This window comes from Wasmannia auropunctata, unplaced genomic scaffold, assembly GCF_000956235.1.
Source record: "Wasmannia auropunctata unplaced genomic scaffold, wasmannia.A_1.0 LD336116.1, whole genome shotgun sequence".
NCBI lineage: Eukaryota > Metazoa > Arthropoda > Insecta > Hymenoptera > Formicidae > Wasmannia > Wasmannia auropunctata.
Window position 1 is genome coordinate 1,016,935 of NW_012026774.1, and position 17,962 is coordinate 1,034,896.

General features: G+C 42.4%; 2 protein-coding genes across 6 annotated transcripts in view; both read right to left on the bottom strand.

Moving 5' to 3' along the window:
* LOC105454843 (protein NRDE2 homolog) overlaps positions 1-17,962 on the bottom strand; it is a 228,854-nt gene that overhangs the window by 40,234 nt on the left and 170,658 nt on the right. The window lies entirely within an intron of this gene.
* On the bottom strand, positions 603-7,353 carry LOC105454246 (testicular haploid expressed gene protein-like). 5 transcript variants are annotated; one of them, XM_011697027.1, is made up of 8 exons: positions 6,915-7,007; positions 6,589-6,773; positions 6,300-6,403; positions 6,134-6,226; positions 5,706-5,849; positions 4,558-4,681; positions 4,184-4,409; positions 603-1,053 (listed from the first exon to the last, which is right to left on the bottom strand). In XM_011697027.1, the coding sequence occupies exons 3-8, from the start codon at positions 6,338-6,340 to the stop codon at positions 854-856; spliced, it is 828 nt and encodes a 275-aa protein (XP_011695329.1). In that variant the 5' UTR covers positions 6,341-6,403; positions 6,589-6,773; positions 6,915-7,007; the 3' UTR covers positions 603-853. The 5 variants fall into 5 exon arrangements, with proteins under 5 accessions (XP_011695329.1, XP_011695094.1, XP_011695177.1 ...); XM_011696792.1 differs by lacking the exon at positions 6,589-6,773 and having other exon boundaries at positions 6,915-7,353; XM_011696875.1 differs by having other exon boundaries at positions 6,300-6,773.

Consider the following 17,962-nt stretch of genomic DNA (forward strand, 5'->3'; position numbering starts at 1 on the left):
CGCATTCCTTTCGCAAAATAAGAAAATACCGAGAACGAGTTGAAAGTCCACCGTCCGCGTTATTCCGTTCCACGCTCTCGTCTTTCTTCAAGAAGGGTATCACGGCGAGCGCGGAATGTCTTTACGAAGTTACGCGACAACCAGAATGGTCGTTGCGACATTACGAAAATGTTAATCCGTTCCGAGCGCGAGCAGATTGCAGCGAGCGGCTGGCCTAATTTACGATGTCGACGGACGCGGTTATGTCTCGCGCTTTTGCCGCCGACGCGGACGCTCGCGCATAATGCGACGCGACAGGCCCGCGTCTGCTTTTTGATATATTGCGTGCACAGTATCGCATGACGAATCGTAGCGTTTGCGAAATAATGTGTATATCCCGATGTGTATATCAGCGTATGTCCAGCGAATACATGGAAACCGTGTAAAAGCGCGCTAATAACGATGTGCGTACCGATTATCTCGCGTGCAGGATTATTATTCTGGTAATATTCGACGCGATCCCAAGCCGTACAACCGGAATTCCATTAAACGAAAACGCATGGGTATTCGGGTTACCGTGGTATTCGGAGTTATTAGATTTCTACTATGAATGATTGTCGTGCTTTTTGTTTTCCAAACGCTGCCATTTATTACAGTTACAGTATATATATTTTCTGGGAAAATTGTGAATTCATGTGATTCTACTGTCACCTGCGAAATTACGTGCGTACGCAGAAACTGCGACAAATACCCTGAATTTTTAATGAACGTACTCTATATTCGCGAGACAAGCCCGAGAATTAACGCGAGTTTCGTCGGGTGTACACATACAGCTCTCTCTCTCTGTCTCTCTCTCTTCTGCTCATTGGCTGCTTCATCGTTTGAGCAGAGCAGTTCTCAATCTCTTGAACTTGGGCTTCGGGTAGGTCTTCGGTTTGGCCAGTCTTTTGAGCCGCTTGGAGCAACTCGCCTTTAACGCCATCGGCGACACGGTGAAGGCATCCTCTCGGAGATCCGTTTCCCTACCGGTTGGACGCTGGGCGGGCTTCGCCAGAGCGGTTATTCTCTCGGAAGCTACGGCATTAAACGTTATACCGTACGCTATATGGTCTCAATCCTATCCATTAACATCGGTTTTCCGCCGGCTTATTCTTATCAACGAGCTTAAGAGCACGAAGCAAGATTAACTGTTTCGCACAAACAAATGTATATGAAACAAATTATTTCGCGCCGGCTCTCTAACGACGATCATAATCTCGCTCGAATTTCATTTTACACACAAACCACAGCTATATGATATTTGTTTGATTAGTTGGTTAGTAGCTTTGTTACAAGGGTACGCGCGTAACAACAATATGGATTAAATTTCTAAACCTGCAGTGTGTTTATGCCAGCGTCAATTAACTCAATCGCGATTATGAACGTCCATAAATAAATGAATTTCTAATGAAGTAAAAGGCTTAGGGAGAAAGAGAGAGAGAGAGAGAAGGGGAGAAAGAGAATCGCGTTAATTTACGATAAAATTATCTCGACTAAAAATATTTTATGAAATTATTCGAATTTCGTACATTCGATTTTTGTGCTTTCTAAAGACTAGACTCATCTGTCAAAATTGAGATAATATGACCGCACGTGTGGAAAATTCTTTTTAAAACATTAACTACGGCTCAAAATTTGTTTAATATTTAATTTTTTAATCTTCTTTCGCCTCTCTCGCGAGAAGTAGAATGTATATTTTGATTTACGTCCTTTACTTCATAGAACGCCGCACAGCGCGGGTGAGATATATTGTAAAAGTTGCGCGCGATCGTTCCACTATGCTTCCCGCATCTCGTATTTTATTACAGACGGATTTCAATGGAAAAATGTAGCGCGTCGGCTGACTCTCTCGTCGCGTGCGATTATACGCGAAAATTAAAACCGGCCGGCCTCTCGTCCGAGGAGGCTAGTGCATCGCGCGCTTTCCCATTATCGCCGAAAGGCTCGATGCACTTGCAACGTTTTGTATCAAGCAACGTCTCGCGCGCGAAATTAAATTCCACGTCAGCGACGAGGGACGTCGGTTACGCCCGACGATAGCCCGAAGAGAAACTTGAGAAGGCATCTCCTTAGGAATATGTTACACAGAAAGTTAGATGCAACGGATGACGCGCCAAGATAGTCGAGCAATTCTAAACAGAGAGAGATGAAGCGAGAGAGTGACAAATAGAAAGGGGAAGAGGGAGCTTCGGTTGCTCTCGATACACAAATTTCATTTGCAATCGACTTTTGAATCACTTAAGATCCACTTGTTTACATTTCTGCCGCGCGCCTGTGACGACGGCTCAAAGGAAAATTAATCTACTGTCGCACGGCCGACCGTCGATCGATAGTGGAAGAAGACGTCGTTTAATCAGACGCGGCCGAGTAACCGTGCGGACACGATGTACGATATATAGACGAAGCGAAAACTGAAATGGCTGAATTGTGGGAAAGATAGACGGATAGATGTAATTTATTTTGTATCTTGGGATTTCAGTTGTCCGGTTCTCGGGACAGTATAGCTAAAGCAGCAAAATCAACATAAATATGAAAAAGTATAAATAAATGACGATAAAATGTAGCAAACATTCAGTGTAGGATTACAAAAAATTCCACGTAAAAAATTTAATAAAAGAAAAATTAATAAAATAAAATACTGATATAAATAAAAGTTATATAAAATATAATATATGCGATAGAATGTATAGCAGAAACACATGGAAGAGAGAGAGAGACAGAGAGAGAGAGAGAAAGGAGGGGGGGGGAGAGAAAGAGATATTGCGTTCGCGTAGAAATGCGTAAGTGACGAAGAATTATCGAGCGAAAGATAATATCGGAAAACAAACGACGACGTCACTGCGAGCGACGTTCTCATTAAATAATTACAATACCGGTGAGAGTAACCGCTAACATTATGGCATGGAATAGCGCTGCGGGCAGGATAGTCTGCATCGAGCAGTACAGTAAGCATAGCGACGGCATTGCCGGTAGATCGGCAACAAAACACGTTTCGTGTGCCGCAGGCTTAATGTGTAGATCGTGTCCCGTTTATCTCTCCTGTGTCCATATCAAACGCTACAAAATCGTTACCTCGCAGTTATGGTTCAACGGAAAGATAACGCCAATTCTGCATTATATCACGAATTCAGTGATATCCGAAACTAATAGCGGAATATTCGATGTCGATCGATTATCGGAAGTGTACACCGTACGTGGGAAACTATTAATTTCATGAATTTTTGCCAAATCTCCGAAACAATTAACGATTCCGTTAAAAAAAAAAAAAAAAAAATTTCGCCCATCGACATTGGCAGAACCGTAATTTGACCGAGATTTATTTTTCATCGATGCTCGATGGACACCGAAAGGTGCGCGTTACAATTGTTACAATTGTTAAAAATATATAGAGCAATTTTATTTTTATTCCGCAATATATGTGAAATATTCTTGCGAAACCTCGATGTTATCGCACGAGCTATTGAACAGTCGCAACCACCGACGAGCAAATCCGTCGTCTTTCCTGATGTAGCGGAGTGTGGGGCCGACGAAATCATGGATCTACTACGTAGGGTGTCCCAGAATACGAGATACGATACCGAGATACGGTACCAAACGCAATATTCCGTCAAGAATAATAGAGAATGAAGAAAAATATAACACGCGTTAATAAAAAAAATTCATTTTTTTATATAATGTTATATATAATATAAAAAAATGCAATCGTGCTTTTTCATATTATAATATAATATGCAAAGATTTGTTCTTCAGTTAATTTTAACGAGACATAAACACAACGGCATTTTAATTCGCCGCTCGATTCTCCCAGTATTATATCTCTCAAGTATTCTCGTTAAAATTTATATTTAAAAATTCCTAACAAATAACGTGACTTCTTTCATGAAATGCTCGTCAAGGAAAAATGTAGCTAGAGTTCGCGTTGAAATCTCGATGGGAAGATGTCCGCTGGGACACCCCGCGTATGAGCTTACTTACGACATCCAATAGCGTGTAATAGTATTGGTGCGGGGAACCGATATAGGTAACAACGCGAGAACGTTGCTTTCCCCCAGATCGATGGCGACGATTCCTCCGCGTATCGGAGCGGAGAAATCGAAGCGGAAGGATCGCAACAGTGAAGCAAATGGCAACGGTCGTAAATGCAGTGCGAGATGCGTGTTACTACCGATAGCTTTGGCCGCGGCCGGCGAAACGGCGCCTGGTATTCGCAATGGGATCTCCGGACGTTTCTTTCGAGTAGCGAGTATCTCTATTCGCTTGGTGATACGATAGATGAGCGCGCGCCTCGGCACCTCGAGAGGCTCTTTCAGCTTGGGCACACGTCGGACGATCGGTGACGCCATAAGGTATATTCGCTCCAAGTCGATCGGCCTCCACTTCTTTCTCTTAGCCTGAAAATATCGGAGCGTGCGATCGATCGATCGATCGAGTGAGCGGGCGAGGGAGCGGACGGCCTCGCCGGAATCCGCGCCGCGTCCAACATTTTTATCTAGATCGATTAATATTGATTTATGAGAGAGCGGAAGCGACGTCGCTTACGGGTTTCCTCCTTTTGGGTTTCGCGGCGACTTTGGGCGCAGCCAGTCTTTCCAGGACCCGCATGTGCCTTTGCCACTCTTCCGGTTTTGTGAGAGCTCTGCGTAGTTTCGCCATTCGTTTTCTCCTGGGTAGCGAGAGCGGAACATTTTATCGCGAAAATTTGGGTTTAAAGACGCTTTATTGAGAAAAAATCAACTGGAGATTGATTAACGTTCCATCAGTGGCTTAAAAAGACTTACGTTATTAACGATCGCAGTTTATCAATTCATGTCGGTTATACAAATTACGGAGATGGAAATAATAAATTGTTATAAATCCGTGCTTATTGCTTGCAATCGTAAGAAAAACAAATTCTCACATTTCTTCTAACAGTTAGATAATTTCAAATTCTTTGAAAGCGATAGAGATATTTCTGATACGATTTTGATAATAATCGTTGGCCACTGATAAAAAATTAAAATTAATATATCTATAAAGGTGAAAAGTGCATGGCGACAATTGTGACGGATTGTAGTGAAATGTGCCGTATATACTGCGGTTTATTACAGAGAACTATCAAATTGACGTTTCTGATTGTAACCTGATCAATGATTGTAACCATTGCAATAAATGCCCAGGCTAAGTGCAATCTCTCGAATTTCATTGTGCACTATTAATAATTACTTCCGGTGCAATATCAGATGACCTTTTGTTAATTAAACGTAGAATTTGCATTCAATTACAATGAGATCAATACAGAAGGCTTTATAAGCTTACGTTTTGTTACTTGCCCACCGGTATTGTTTGTGGGTTTATGAAATCAAGTTAATTATTTAACAGGTAATTAATATAATTCCTGTCCATATCTCTGAATTATTTATCTCGCAGCAGTTCACACTCGCGGATTTCATTAAAAATTTTAAATAAATTTCGCGATATTTCCGAGACAAGGAAATGAAAGGAATTTTGATATAAAAATTCACGGTTTTTGTTTAGTCTTGCAATTTCTGCAACGATTAAAATAGTCATGATTTTTTCCGTATCCCTCTTGTTCACCGTTGAAGATCGGTTACTTGTGCGAATATGGCGAAGAGATTGTGTGCCTTAGATGCGCGTGTCGTTCGCAGGGAAAAAAAGTGACATGATGGTGGGAAATGTATCGGCCTTACTTTTTCCTAGCTTCTCGTTCTTGACGCCTGTTGCAAAATACACGATACCGCTGGTACCGCGACTTTCGAACCTTCACCAGCAGATCGCTCACGGTTGCCTTCATGTTTTTGGTAGCTGCCAATTTCATCGTCTCCAGCAGAACTCTAACGTTTAAGGTATCGCTTTTAAGTCATCATACATATATCATCGATCAAGCCTCAACTATCAATTTCCCGACATTATCGAAAGTGCGATTGACGTTGAAATAGCAAAAATAAGAATTCATATTCTTTAAGTAACTTTACCTCAGAAAATGAATGTAATATACAAGTATCTTAAAATATTGAAGTATTTTGCAACCTCTCAGGATCTCTATAATATTAATTTAGATTTTGAACTCAAGTTTCTTATCAAGACCGTCTTCAGCATCGAGGAAATAGATGTGCACCTTCTCTTGGGCAATGCCAGATCAACGATACGCTTGGTGCTCCTCGCCGCAAGCGTCTTCGGGTGAATGCGCGGGTAAGGGGGCGGCGCCGCTCTGCGCGATAATAAATTTTCTAGAGGACTCGCGATAACCTGACGAGTACAAGAGCGGACGACTGTGCACTTACGCGGGATCGTATTTCTTGGTTACGTATTTCGGTTGCGCCATAACCCGGATGCGCCTCGAGGCGCGGCTCCTGAGAACCGCGCGCGGAACTGTAAAAGGACGCGCCTGAAAATACATATATACGTCGATATAAGTATCCGAGGAAAGACACAAAGGCCCCTTTAGCGTGCGCGAACGCCGCTCGAGCATCTGCACCATCGATCGTTTTCAACTGAACGTTTTTCCGAGCGGAAGAACGCTCTGTCTCTCATAACGACTGTTTGATTTCACGCTGGAGGATATCTCTCAACTTGTACTTAACGTCCTTAAATATTCGGAGCAGGTGACGTCTCATTCGATTTTCTTATTTCGTGCTATCTCAATTGCGAAATCCGAGTTTACTTAGAAGGAGAGCGCGCGCTGCCCTGGCATTAAAGACACGATCTCGGTTCCGTTAATGAAGTCCCAGAGCGGCGGATGCAGACGCCGAGTGATACTATCGGAAAGCGTTATTCCAATCTCTTCCGATACGTAGTATTACAGGAAATAATAAAACTTCCTCAAAAGACGTTCCCCTTATTTCCGAATAAATATAAACGAAGGAATATTATCATGAAAATAGAAAACGTATATATACCAGGACATTCGGATCGGTTCTACGAAGTCTTCTCCAGTTGGGACGCGCTAATAGCGCGATGTGTTGCTTGCGCGATAAATGAACCCGAGCATATTTAATTCTTTGCGAAGGCATCTTATCACCGTCGCCGCTCTTTTTCGCTTCTCGTTTCCGTCGGACTTTCCCGGCGCTCGGTGCAATGATGAGCAAGCGTTTCCGGTATGCTTAATTATTAAATTATATTCGCGTCGCTTTAACGATCCCCGAGCGGAAAAACAGTGCATTTAACAGAGACCCGCCGCGGGAGAAATGTACCGAAAATTAACTCGACACACTTTTGCGATTAACGCCGTAATTTTTTCGCCACCATTGGAGGCGAGCGGACATTCCACGAGGAAATTTTGCGGGATACGGACAGCGCGTGACAGAGGCAGAGGGACTGGGAGATGAACAAAATACGAACGGGTCGAACGAGCTCGAATTTTATTTCACACCGCAGTTTTCAAGGCTGTCGGCATTTAACGCGGGCAATCCGCGTATATATATATATATGTATATACGTTCTAAAAGCGTTCTACGACGAATATTCCATCAACCCGGGAACTGCGGGGGGTCGCATCATCGCGGATAACGTGAATAACTACATGACAATGTTCTAACTCCGCTTGACAACGCAGTAAAATTCGTCGCATAAACGCGCCCGCGCATTTGCATTCGCCGAATATCTGACAAACTCCAAATCACCGGAGAAATCTGCCGTAATAAAGTTCCGCCGGTGTGTATGACAAATTAACTGACGCGTCAGTGATTTTCACGCGTGAAATATATAGGGCTTCGTGAAAATATACGCGCTCAATTGAATGAAAAGCCCGTTTGCTCTCGGTCGCCGCTTAAAAATGCACGCGAGAAAATTGGAGGAAACAGGGATGGGGGAAAACAAGGTCGGCTAACCGCATACCATTATGCACTCTTAATGCACGACGGAAAGAGTTGAGAGGCTCGTAATTCACAAGCGGACGGCCCAAGGATGAAAGGAAGATGTGTAATTCTCCGGTCCGCGCGAATCGAGGTCTCGACTCGTAATGCGAATAAAAGTTTATCCAATGGAGATCTTTTAGAGGATCTATTGGTTTTATTCGTATCGAATCGTCCACGAGAACGCACGGACCATTCAAGGATTTCTGTTATCCTCTTCTTTCTTCTCTCTCTCTCTCTCTCTCTCTCTCTCTCTCTCTCCTGCTTTTCGATTGCACTTTCGCCTCTGGCGTCTTCCCTTATAGCTATCCTCCTAGTTTCGACTCGTTCCGCCGTTTCCGTTTCCCTCCGGCTCCCAAACTGACCTCTCTCTCTTCCTCTTCCTCCCCCCGCTCTCTCTCTCTCTCTCTCTCTCTCTCTCTCTCTCTCTCTCTCTCTCTCTCTCTCTCTCTCGCTCTCTCTGTCAACCCCGCATGGGAAATCTCAAATACGAGTCTGTTTACCTGGCACTTGAAATCCCAGTGGATATCGATGATAAGATTTCGCTCCCGTTGCCCTTGCCCCTATACCACTTCGCCGCATCACGTTTCCTGCGATCCTTCCCCTTTCCCCTCCCCCTTCATGGCACAATTCTCCGTTTAGATTATGCAATTTGTATCGCGCGTGTTAACTACCTTTGCGGTCCGACCGTTGCAAGCGCAATAATAGCTCTTGCAGTATCAGGTCGCTGGAACTTCCCTCGAGAACAACGAATTCGTTCTGGAAATTCGTGTGACGCGGATGATCGCGGTATGATTGATCTTACGATGCATACATTATGCGTTACGCGATATTATTAGGAACAATTAAGGCTTTCGGCATGCGGAATCTTGGATTCCGTTTACATTACGTTAGTAATAAATTGTGTCAGACCGCAACGTTGTCCTATTTCAAGAAAAGCGAATTCCGTCAGTCATGGTTTCAATCGCTAAAAGCACCAAATGCAATATCCAAGACAGATTAAGTTACGTCGCTCTTTGATTATTTATTTATTCCACTATAAAATATTCACACACTTCCTTACTTTCCTTACTTTCAGACGATAAATATGAAAAACGGTGTTTCTCCCAGAATTCATATAAAACATAGAATTTTTCTCTGAATAAATCAAGACTTGGTGCACTAAAGCAATACTCATTTCTCTTAGGAATAAATCGTAATGTTTTATGGCTGATGCGTTTTAACCATGGTTTGTGCGCAAATTAATTTAACGGAGTGCAAGCGAAGTTAAAAACTCAGGATCAGAGACTACCCAGCTGCTTTTATCGCAACGTTCGTACAAAACGCAATACACATGTAGGATATTCTCTTTAACCTCTTTTGTACTATTTCTTCCATATTTTTTAATTTTTTTTATGAAAGTGTCGGGTGTAATAATTTTTTCTCTTTCTCTATTTTTTTTTCGAAATTTCCTTGATTAGATGTTTGACGCGATGCGCTGATAAGCGTGGGTTGCGTCAACCTAGGCGGAAATGTTGTTTTACGAAATCCGGTAGAGCTGAAATTTCGACTCCCGGAATATTCGTCCATGGTACGGATGAAATTGGGATTTGTCGGATTTGTGGATGCTCCGCATTGCGCTACGGCGTTACGGATATCCGGATTTTTCAATATAGCAGGTAATCTCAATCACATTCTCCCTCTTTCTCCCCCTGCTCTCTCTCTTTTTTTTATAACATATCGCGACGCGCACATCGCAAACCGTATTAATTTGCTCTGGAATATTTGCCATCACTGCCGTTCGAAATTTTATAATGGAACATGTACCAATCTGAATATACGTAACGCTCTATTTTTCTCATCGTTTGGCCTATAACTTTTTCCCTTTGCTTCGTTTGTGTTAGAATAGAGAAAATATGTCCAATAGAAATTCTGCAGTTTAATGCTAATAACGGTCTCGTCGCATTTCTTTTGATTGGCAGGGAATATTGGAACAACCACAGGAAGAAAGTGCTTCGTGATATTCACGCAAAGTCGAGTCGATCGCGATATCATCTCATAATCCACGACAAAAAAAAATTCAAGTGGATAAAATCGACGATTTACTATGAAATGAAACTATTCGCGAGATAAATCAGTTGGCGCGACGATTAATTTACCTGTCTATTCAAATTATCCATTCATCTTTACGACGATCGTGACAATTATCGAAGTGCTGTATACATTCAAAGGAGAGCGTGAAAAGAGGTTCGCGCGGAGCACCGTGAAATTCTAGACTTCCCTCTCTTTCCATCTCTTTTTCTCTGTCTCTGTCTCCGGCTGTGCAAGCTCGATGGCCGAACTCGAAAAACTTGGAGGATGACCCCATTCGTCGTTGGGATCAGCGCGGAAGATACGACGAGCGGAGAGAAAAGTTATCTCGCATCTGCGATCGCGGGAATGGAGCGCGGAACGCGCGTTTTTCTTCCCTCCTTCATTCCGGGATGTCGAATGGCATAATTTAGTCGCAATTGCCGTAGTTCATAGGATGACTGAAATCGTCAGACTCCGTTCGCGCGAAATCATATCGACGCGCGGCGCGCTCGGAGAGCCGAGCTATTTTTATACGTATACGTATTCAGCGAGCGTAGCGCGAATCTGCCCCTCTTCACCTCGTCGCGCTAAGCAAAGTCATTTGTGTCTCCCGGTTTCGTTAGTGATGAATAATTCTCTCACATTCGATCGGTTTAACTTAAAATTCTGTTTTCCCGATAGCTTATAAACGTTTGTATTTTTTACGCATTTATTATTTTCATAATTTGTAGTCTGAAGAAGTTGATGTACGTATATTATATTAAAAACTGCAAATTAAAGTAAAAATTTCAAATGCAAGATAGTGATTAATCTGTTGTATAAAACAACTGCTCATCGCATAAATGCATTCGCCCTATTTTTCTAGCCGATGGCATGAGAAAAGGAAGCTATAGATTTATCTACGGGCAGCTTAGCGGCCGTGTGGTATCAGTAAGAGTATATATACTTCATAAACATTTCAGTTTGACTCATCGTTTTAAAAATTCTCTTGCCGAAAGACATGAAATTTTTACATACACTCTGGCAAATCAAATATTTCAGCCAGGCGCATTTTCGCATATCTCGCGATGCGAAATTATGCATTCAAAATGTGAATAAATTCTCCTTTTAAGAAGAAAAATTTTTTTACCCGGTTACCGATTATTTTCAAAAATAACTTTCTTTGTTTTTTACTATAAATATATAAGAAAATGTTATAAGTCACGATATTATGAGTCGTAAATCTTACTTGCTATCTTATAATGACTCGTAAATCTTATTTACTACCCTATAAAATAATAAACGCATTTATCTTTTATACGTACCGTACCTTACATGTACCTTACATCCTCGCATGTACTTTACGATGCTATGCCGTAAATCGTGAAAACGACACACAGCTGTCGACTTGTGTTCCACAGGTTACTTTCGTTAATTAACGGCGATAGATATAGAAAGTATCGATAATACCCTATAGGCTAAGACGGCAGGTCACAGCAATTCTCAGGATAGTTCACGTAGAACTTTAACGGTTATTGTCCCGAACGTACCTTCTTACGGTACCCTGGATTGTCCTGAGACTCTCCACGGCCCCATCGATGCGCCTAACGACCATCGAGTTTGAAGCGACGTGAAAGCTTGTTGCCCCGTAATACGATTTGATATCGCGGACTTTTTATTCTCTCTTTCTCTTTCTCTCTCTCTCTCTCTCGCGCGCGCGCGCGCGCGCGTTCTTCGTTTTAACGTTCAGTAAAAATCAATGCACGGGGACATATACGGCTGTGCAGAAATTTGCCAGTTTACTGCCAGTTTGCTGACATAATAATAAAAACAGTATCAGGCACAGGTCGAGACTAACGAACTAATAGCTTTTGCGATCACGTCACGCGATACGAAACGCAGTTCGCAGTTAACATCGATCGCGGTAAATATGCAAATCTTCCGTTTTAACGATCGGGACATCTGTTCCGTCGAATGCGAGCGATATCAAACGCGGAATAGTTTTATGTCTCGAGACGTAAGGCAAACGTGTCGCGATTATTTCGCGCGTTAGTTTCTACCGTATTAGTTTCTACCGTACGCTATTCACAGCTGCAACTCCCTCATCGTGTAATGTATTAAGCTCGCGTGACGTTGGGCGATTATCGTTGTCAGACGCGGATGTTATCCGACAATGAACAAAACTCTGGGCGAAGCCGCCGCGGCTGCATTAAAGTCAGAGACATTAACAGATCGCGGAAGCGAAATGATGGAGAGGATAGAGGAAGGAAAGAGAAAAAGAGAAATACAGATAGATAGAAGTGTGGACAGTTTCGCAAACCCGCGCCGGATTTGAGGTAAACGAACGGAGATAGCTCTGTGCGCGCTGCCTCTCGCAAAAGTTGTCGCGAAAATTTTCAGGCGTTCGCGCTCGCGTTGTTGTTTCGCGTTGTCGCGCGGATTCCGGAAAGATAACGCCGCGGGCATGTGTGGAGGACAGCGTATACGATACGCGCCAGGATGCACCGTCGGCGATATCGCGACACATATACACGCGGGTATATTACGCGGGGCAACGTGACGCATTGTGCGGGGTTGAGATGGACTTCGCGCCATGCCGGCGAAGTTTGTTTTAATCCCGCGGTCGCTTTCCTGAGCTCCGGAGTTCCCAGGGGTCTCATTGTAATGGACACCATTCTCCTTCGACGTGCAGGCGATCGACGGAAAGTGCCCGCACGGGCTACGGAAACGAAGAACAAAATCCGTAAGATATAATTATCATGGTGCGAATAAAAAGAAAGATGGCACGATAAACAAAGCAGGAGGATCGATCGCGGCCGGCGTTATCGCGCAAAAATACGCTCGCATTGTGTTAGCCGTGGAAAATGAGCTCGACGCGAACTCGACGGCCAATAATTCCGATTCACGGGGCATTACGGTACTGCACACGCACGGAAGTTAATCGTCCTGTCGCGCGAGGCTTTATGGCTTATACGATGCCACGTATGTGCGTTCATTGTCGAGGGCGTATGATATGAGAGAGCGGGAGCGTATGCTCATGATTTTTTAAGGATTTATGGACGGACATGCTTATTCTCCTGCACTAATTAAAAGCCTCTCGCGTGCGGCTTCGCGAAAAAAAAAAACGAATTGAAGAATTGTCTGTCCGATCGATACCAGAAATAGGGTACCCGCCGCGCCACGATAATCCGGCGTTTAACACGAATTATCGGCGACACTAATGGCACGCTAGTAATAAATGCATTACGTATTTATAATTGCTCGATAACGCGATATCGCGTTTTCGGCGGACCAATTTCACTCGCCTCTTTTGCATTCTCCTTCTCTCTCCTTCTCGTTTCGCGCATACTGCGCATTCCGCGTAAAATTTCGATATCATCGTTATTGTTGCCGCCCGGAAATCGACATAGGCTTTCGGGAAAGCGAAAAAGCGCATTTCGGCGGCCGGCGCCGATGAATAGTATTGTAACTGCAAAACCGTAATTTTTCACAGTTATTTTTACGACAGCTTTCTACTCTAGAATTCTTTGTTTCTTGAGTTACAATGGAAATAAAATATTATAAAAATAAACAACAAACTTTTGAAATCACAGTATTGTTTCTAGGACGTATAGGATGTACTATTAATGAAACAACATCGGAAAAACCAATTATGGTTTACGCTATAACTAATAATACAAAAATAATGCAACTTGTAATCCTTTTTATCGTATACATTTTACGTAATAACCATGTTGTATTTTAACAAAAAAATAATATAGTATATTTTTATATATTTGTGTTTTGAAGAAGACAAAAAAATGTTTTTTTCGCCATTGATCGCACGTGCAGCAGCTTAATTAATTAATTAATTTTGATAGGAAATCTCAGATTCTTTTATAAATTACAGTGATGAAGGGCGATTACATCCGTTCTACGTAGAAAATTTGGCGGAGATTGCCGGCTTTTGTTGCACGTTCGTACGGTAGACGGTAAGTCTTTCACCGCATTAAATGGAGAGAGTTATAACCCTGTCGAGCAATAAATAATGCATCGTGGATGCGTACGCGGCATACTCAGCGTATTGTGCTACGGGTAACATGCTCCGGACTGAGCATGTTTAACGACCGAATAAAATTTTGATTTCGCGGCATTTTGCTGCGCCAACATTCATTAAACCTTTATAATCTAACCGCTTTGTCGTGATATTTAGTTCGTTAAGCCATGCATGGTGCATGGCGGAAATCAGTCGTGTCACGGAAAAGCACGTTCGCAAACAACTTCTATAATGTAAACGTGGAAATTATTCATACAGGTCACAATCGTATATTTCGCTTCGATCGTAAATTCTTAAAAGAAACATTTCGAGAAATTGCGTTGCTCGTTTCACGATTCAATGAAGCAGTATTTATTTAAATCGAATATCCTTGATTTATCGGCGGTATTTCAGTATTGATGAAACACGTAATGACGACCGTATGATGAGCAAATTATTAATTTAGCTATTTTTATTAAACTCGACATCGTTCGATATTATTAACGACAATTGGCAATTATATAATTATAACTGCGACTTTTGTATCGATATCTACGAAAATTATTTTGCGTCAACTAGAGCAATCCGTTGGTTCTACCACTTGTAATGCCATCCTTCGGTATAAATAATAACCGAATCGCGGTTATCATCTTTGATATTGTTCTCCTTTCGGAAATGCAGTTTTCAAATTGCAACATTTCGCACATTATCTAATGATTGCCAAATTTTTCGTAACCGTGATATGGCAACGAGAGTTTATCGTCTGTCGCATACCGACATAACATTGGAAGGTAATGCTTTCGCGATAAAATGTTATTCCTATTCTACGAGTAACATAAATAAAATGTTTGAGTTGAGAAAATTTAATAAAAATTCAAAAATCTTAATTGGCATTCGCTAATTTGTTAACTGTAATGTTTAGAAATTAATTATTTGGAGAATTAGTGTAAATTCAAAGAAATATTGCGAGAAAGCGTAGACGCTATATTCTTTGACAAATATGTTTGGAAGAGAATAAATATATTATTCTTTATATATTATATATATTAACATTTAACAATTATAATCATATTTTAAATTTTACGATAATTTTTTGTGAAATATTGCATTCACCAGTTGCAGGAAACATCATTCTCTTCCTTTCTTCTCATCTCGGCAAACGGTACAAAACCAGTTTCGTGCACGCTTCCGAGTTATTGATTTTGTGTTGTTATTCTTAAATTATCAATGTATAAAAAAATAATTATACAAATATTCATTATCAAAAAGGTATAATAAATTTAACTAGATTTAAGGTAGCTTTCGAGATTTAAAGTTGATTTCTTCAGTTGGTTTTCTATATAATGAAAGTATTTAAAAGAAATTACAATGATTTCTGAACAAAGTTTTGCAGAATTTCTTATTAAAGATCCGGACTTTAAGTTCTATCAGTTCCAGTATCGATCCGCTCCCGAATCAAAGCAGTAATTATTTCTGCATTGTACAAACTTACTTCACGTTGTTCTCCGCCATAAACAGATTAATTATTTGCATCCCCAGTTTCACGGAACGCCTCCGTGCCAGGAACTTCCTGCGCGATCTCAATCGCGACTAACGCTATTCGAAGGCGGCATTAACGGTCGCTAACGATCACAATAGGCATAGAGGCGAGCCGTTATACGAATTAGATAGTTCCGTCCCTTTGGTGTTTCCGCCGAATGAGTTCAAACTCAATCGCAATGATCGTCTCCGAAACTTTTGCTGTAATGTCGAGAAAGCTGGAGAGAAACATAAAAGAGGACACACGTCAAAGCGGCTATTTTCATTCATTGGACTCTCTCCTGTGCAAGAGGCGAAATAAATTATAGCCTACTGGAGAGTCATATGTAGATATAGTAAGGTACGCCAGGCTATTTCGGACAGTCGTAACTCATATTTACGACCAATGGGAGTTACGCCAACTTTAAGAGGCTGCATAATGAAATCCAGTGGCGGTAGCTCCCCCGTTCCCATACCCTCTTTTCCTGTAGCTTTACCTCGTTCGCGCGTGCTTTTCTACCTCCGGACTCATTTTTATCCCCTGTTATGTCCGCTCTTCTTTGACGCCTACGAGCCTCCATCCGCCTAATATTCGCACTAACACTCTTGCCTCGCTGGAGAAAGGGGGGCAAGGCGAATATATCACTCACGCCCTCACCAATCGTCTGGAGCTCCGCGGAAAGCTCAGGTTGGAGAGATATGGTCGGGGAGATACCTAAAATAGCGTTCGTATTCTCAAGGACACCCCTGGCAAATCGCGAATTTTTATTTCGAGTGTGTGATACCTATTTCCTTTCGTCGCTAATCTGACATGAAATAAAAATGGATTGACGGGCCAACAAATTATCATTGGATAACTAATACGTTCGCCAAAAATATTCCTTTTCACTGTATACATTTATCTCGCAAATATCAGTGCTTCTCGCAAATATATATCATTTAAAATTAATGACGAAGAAGATCATTGTAATCGATAACATCAAGAATTGATACACTTATCACGATCGGAGAGCTTGAAAGAAATTTAACTTTCTGATTACAAGTTAGACTTCTTTATTAATCGAGTGCTGCAAAGGTTAAGCATTACAACTACTCATTGTCTACGCGTGCAGGCATTCCATCCATTTTATCCCGCACTGTGTAGTTTCGTAGCTTTAACCGATGCCGTGTCGGTTCACCCCGTAATTACTTCCTGCCCTTTAAGGCCGTGTGCACATTGGCAAGCGATAAAGCTGATAGAAAAATTTGCTTGTCTAATGTAATTGAGACATTCACGGTTTATCACTGACGTTTGCAAAATAATTCAAGTGCCAATTTTTTTTCATGTTAACGTCAAATTTTTTGTTGGTCTCTTAAGAGGTAAAGCGATTAAAAAATTGATCTTGTGGTAGATAGCTACCTTTGCAAGAGAATGATACTCCCCAGTCATACTCTGCTGTGAAAAAAAGTTTTATTCGATTCTGCTTCGTCCTCCAACAGATCTCGCCGATGTGCACGCGGTCTAACGATCGCAGCCCGGTGTCGCGGAACGAGATCCATCTTCCGAGAGAAACGTTTTGGTCTCCGTAAACAAATAACGAACGCTCGATTACGGTCGAGCCATGGGGTTCCCCTCATTGTCGTCGTCGACGTCGCCGCAGAAGGTATATCGCCCTGTATTTGCTCTCGGTAACGGGCGTAGCACGTGGGTACACCCGGCAGCAGGACGGCGTCTCGAGGTCGGTCACGACGCCGTCGTTTGTTCGCGCTCCATACGAAGCCCCGGTCACGTTTCTTCTGCGCTTTATGCCGCCCAAGAAGTTCGAAACTATGGGCCCGGACGGCGGCGGACGGTAGCGGAAACATAAAACTCCAGACAACATAACTCACCCATTTCCAGACTATCCCTTCGAGAAATTATTTTGCAGGGTAGCTCTTTCTCTCTCTCTCTTTCTTTTATCCTACGGCCTCACGCCGTAGAGAAGCATTTTCTCCACACGTAAGAACGCGGAAGATACGCGGAGAGAAAGATTGTTGCGCGATTCTCGACGCACGAGAAAAGCCAGGAAGCTCCTCCCGCCTCCCCTCCCTATTTCTCTTTCTCTCTCTCTCTCTCTTTCGCGGCTCACTGAAACATTAATCATATCCACCCTCCCCGCGCGCCGCAGACGCCGCGGATAAATCGCCAATGCGTCTGCGGTTAATTAGGCGATTAGGCAGCCGCCATGCCGTTCCGCGCCTTCGCTAGCGGAATTCCGACCCCGCATTCTTACGTCCGATTCTAACGATGTAATAGTCGGTGTGATCGATCCGTTAGCTACTACACGTTTGCGAACCTAGAGAGAAGCAGGGTGAAACTGATCGTATTGCGTAGGGAGGGTGCTCTACTTTACAATTCCCAAGACAAATTACATCACGAAATTAATCTCAGTTTAAAACTGTATACTACCGATTGACATTAATTTGAGGCAATTTGCACGAATTGTTCCAACTAAAAAAATAGCAAGTCTTCCTCCTTTCATTAATTTTTTTTCTCTTTAAGGTTTCTCCC

What these genes read in the sequence shown, in the direction of transcription:
- LOC105454246 (XM_011696792.1), bottom strand. Translation starts at nt 7,028, where the DNA reads ATGCCTTCGCAAAGAATTAAATATGCTCGGGTTCATTTATCGCGCAAG. An exon ending in CTGGCATTGCCCAAGAGAAG is followed by an intron (nt 5,850 to 6,133) that starts GTGCACATCTAT and finishes CTTAAACGTTAG; the next exon opens with AGTTCTGCTGGAGACGATGA. An exon ending in AACCCAAAAGGAGGAAACCC is followed by an intron (nt 4,410 to 4,557) that starts GTAAGCGACGTC and finishes CGATATTTTCAG; the next exon opens with GCTAAGAGAAAGAAGTGGAG.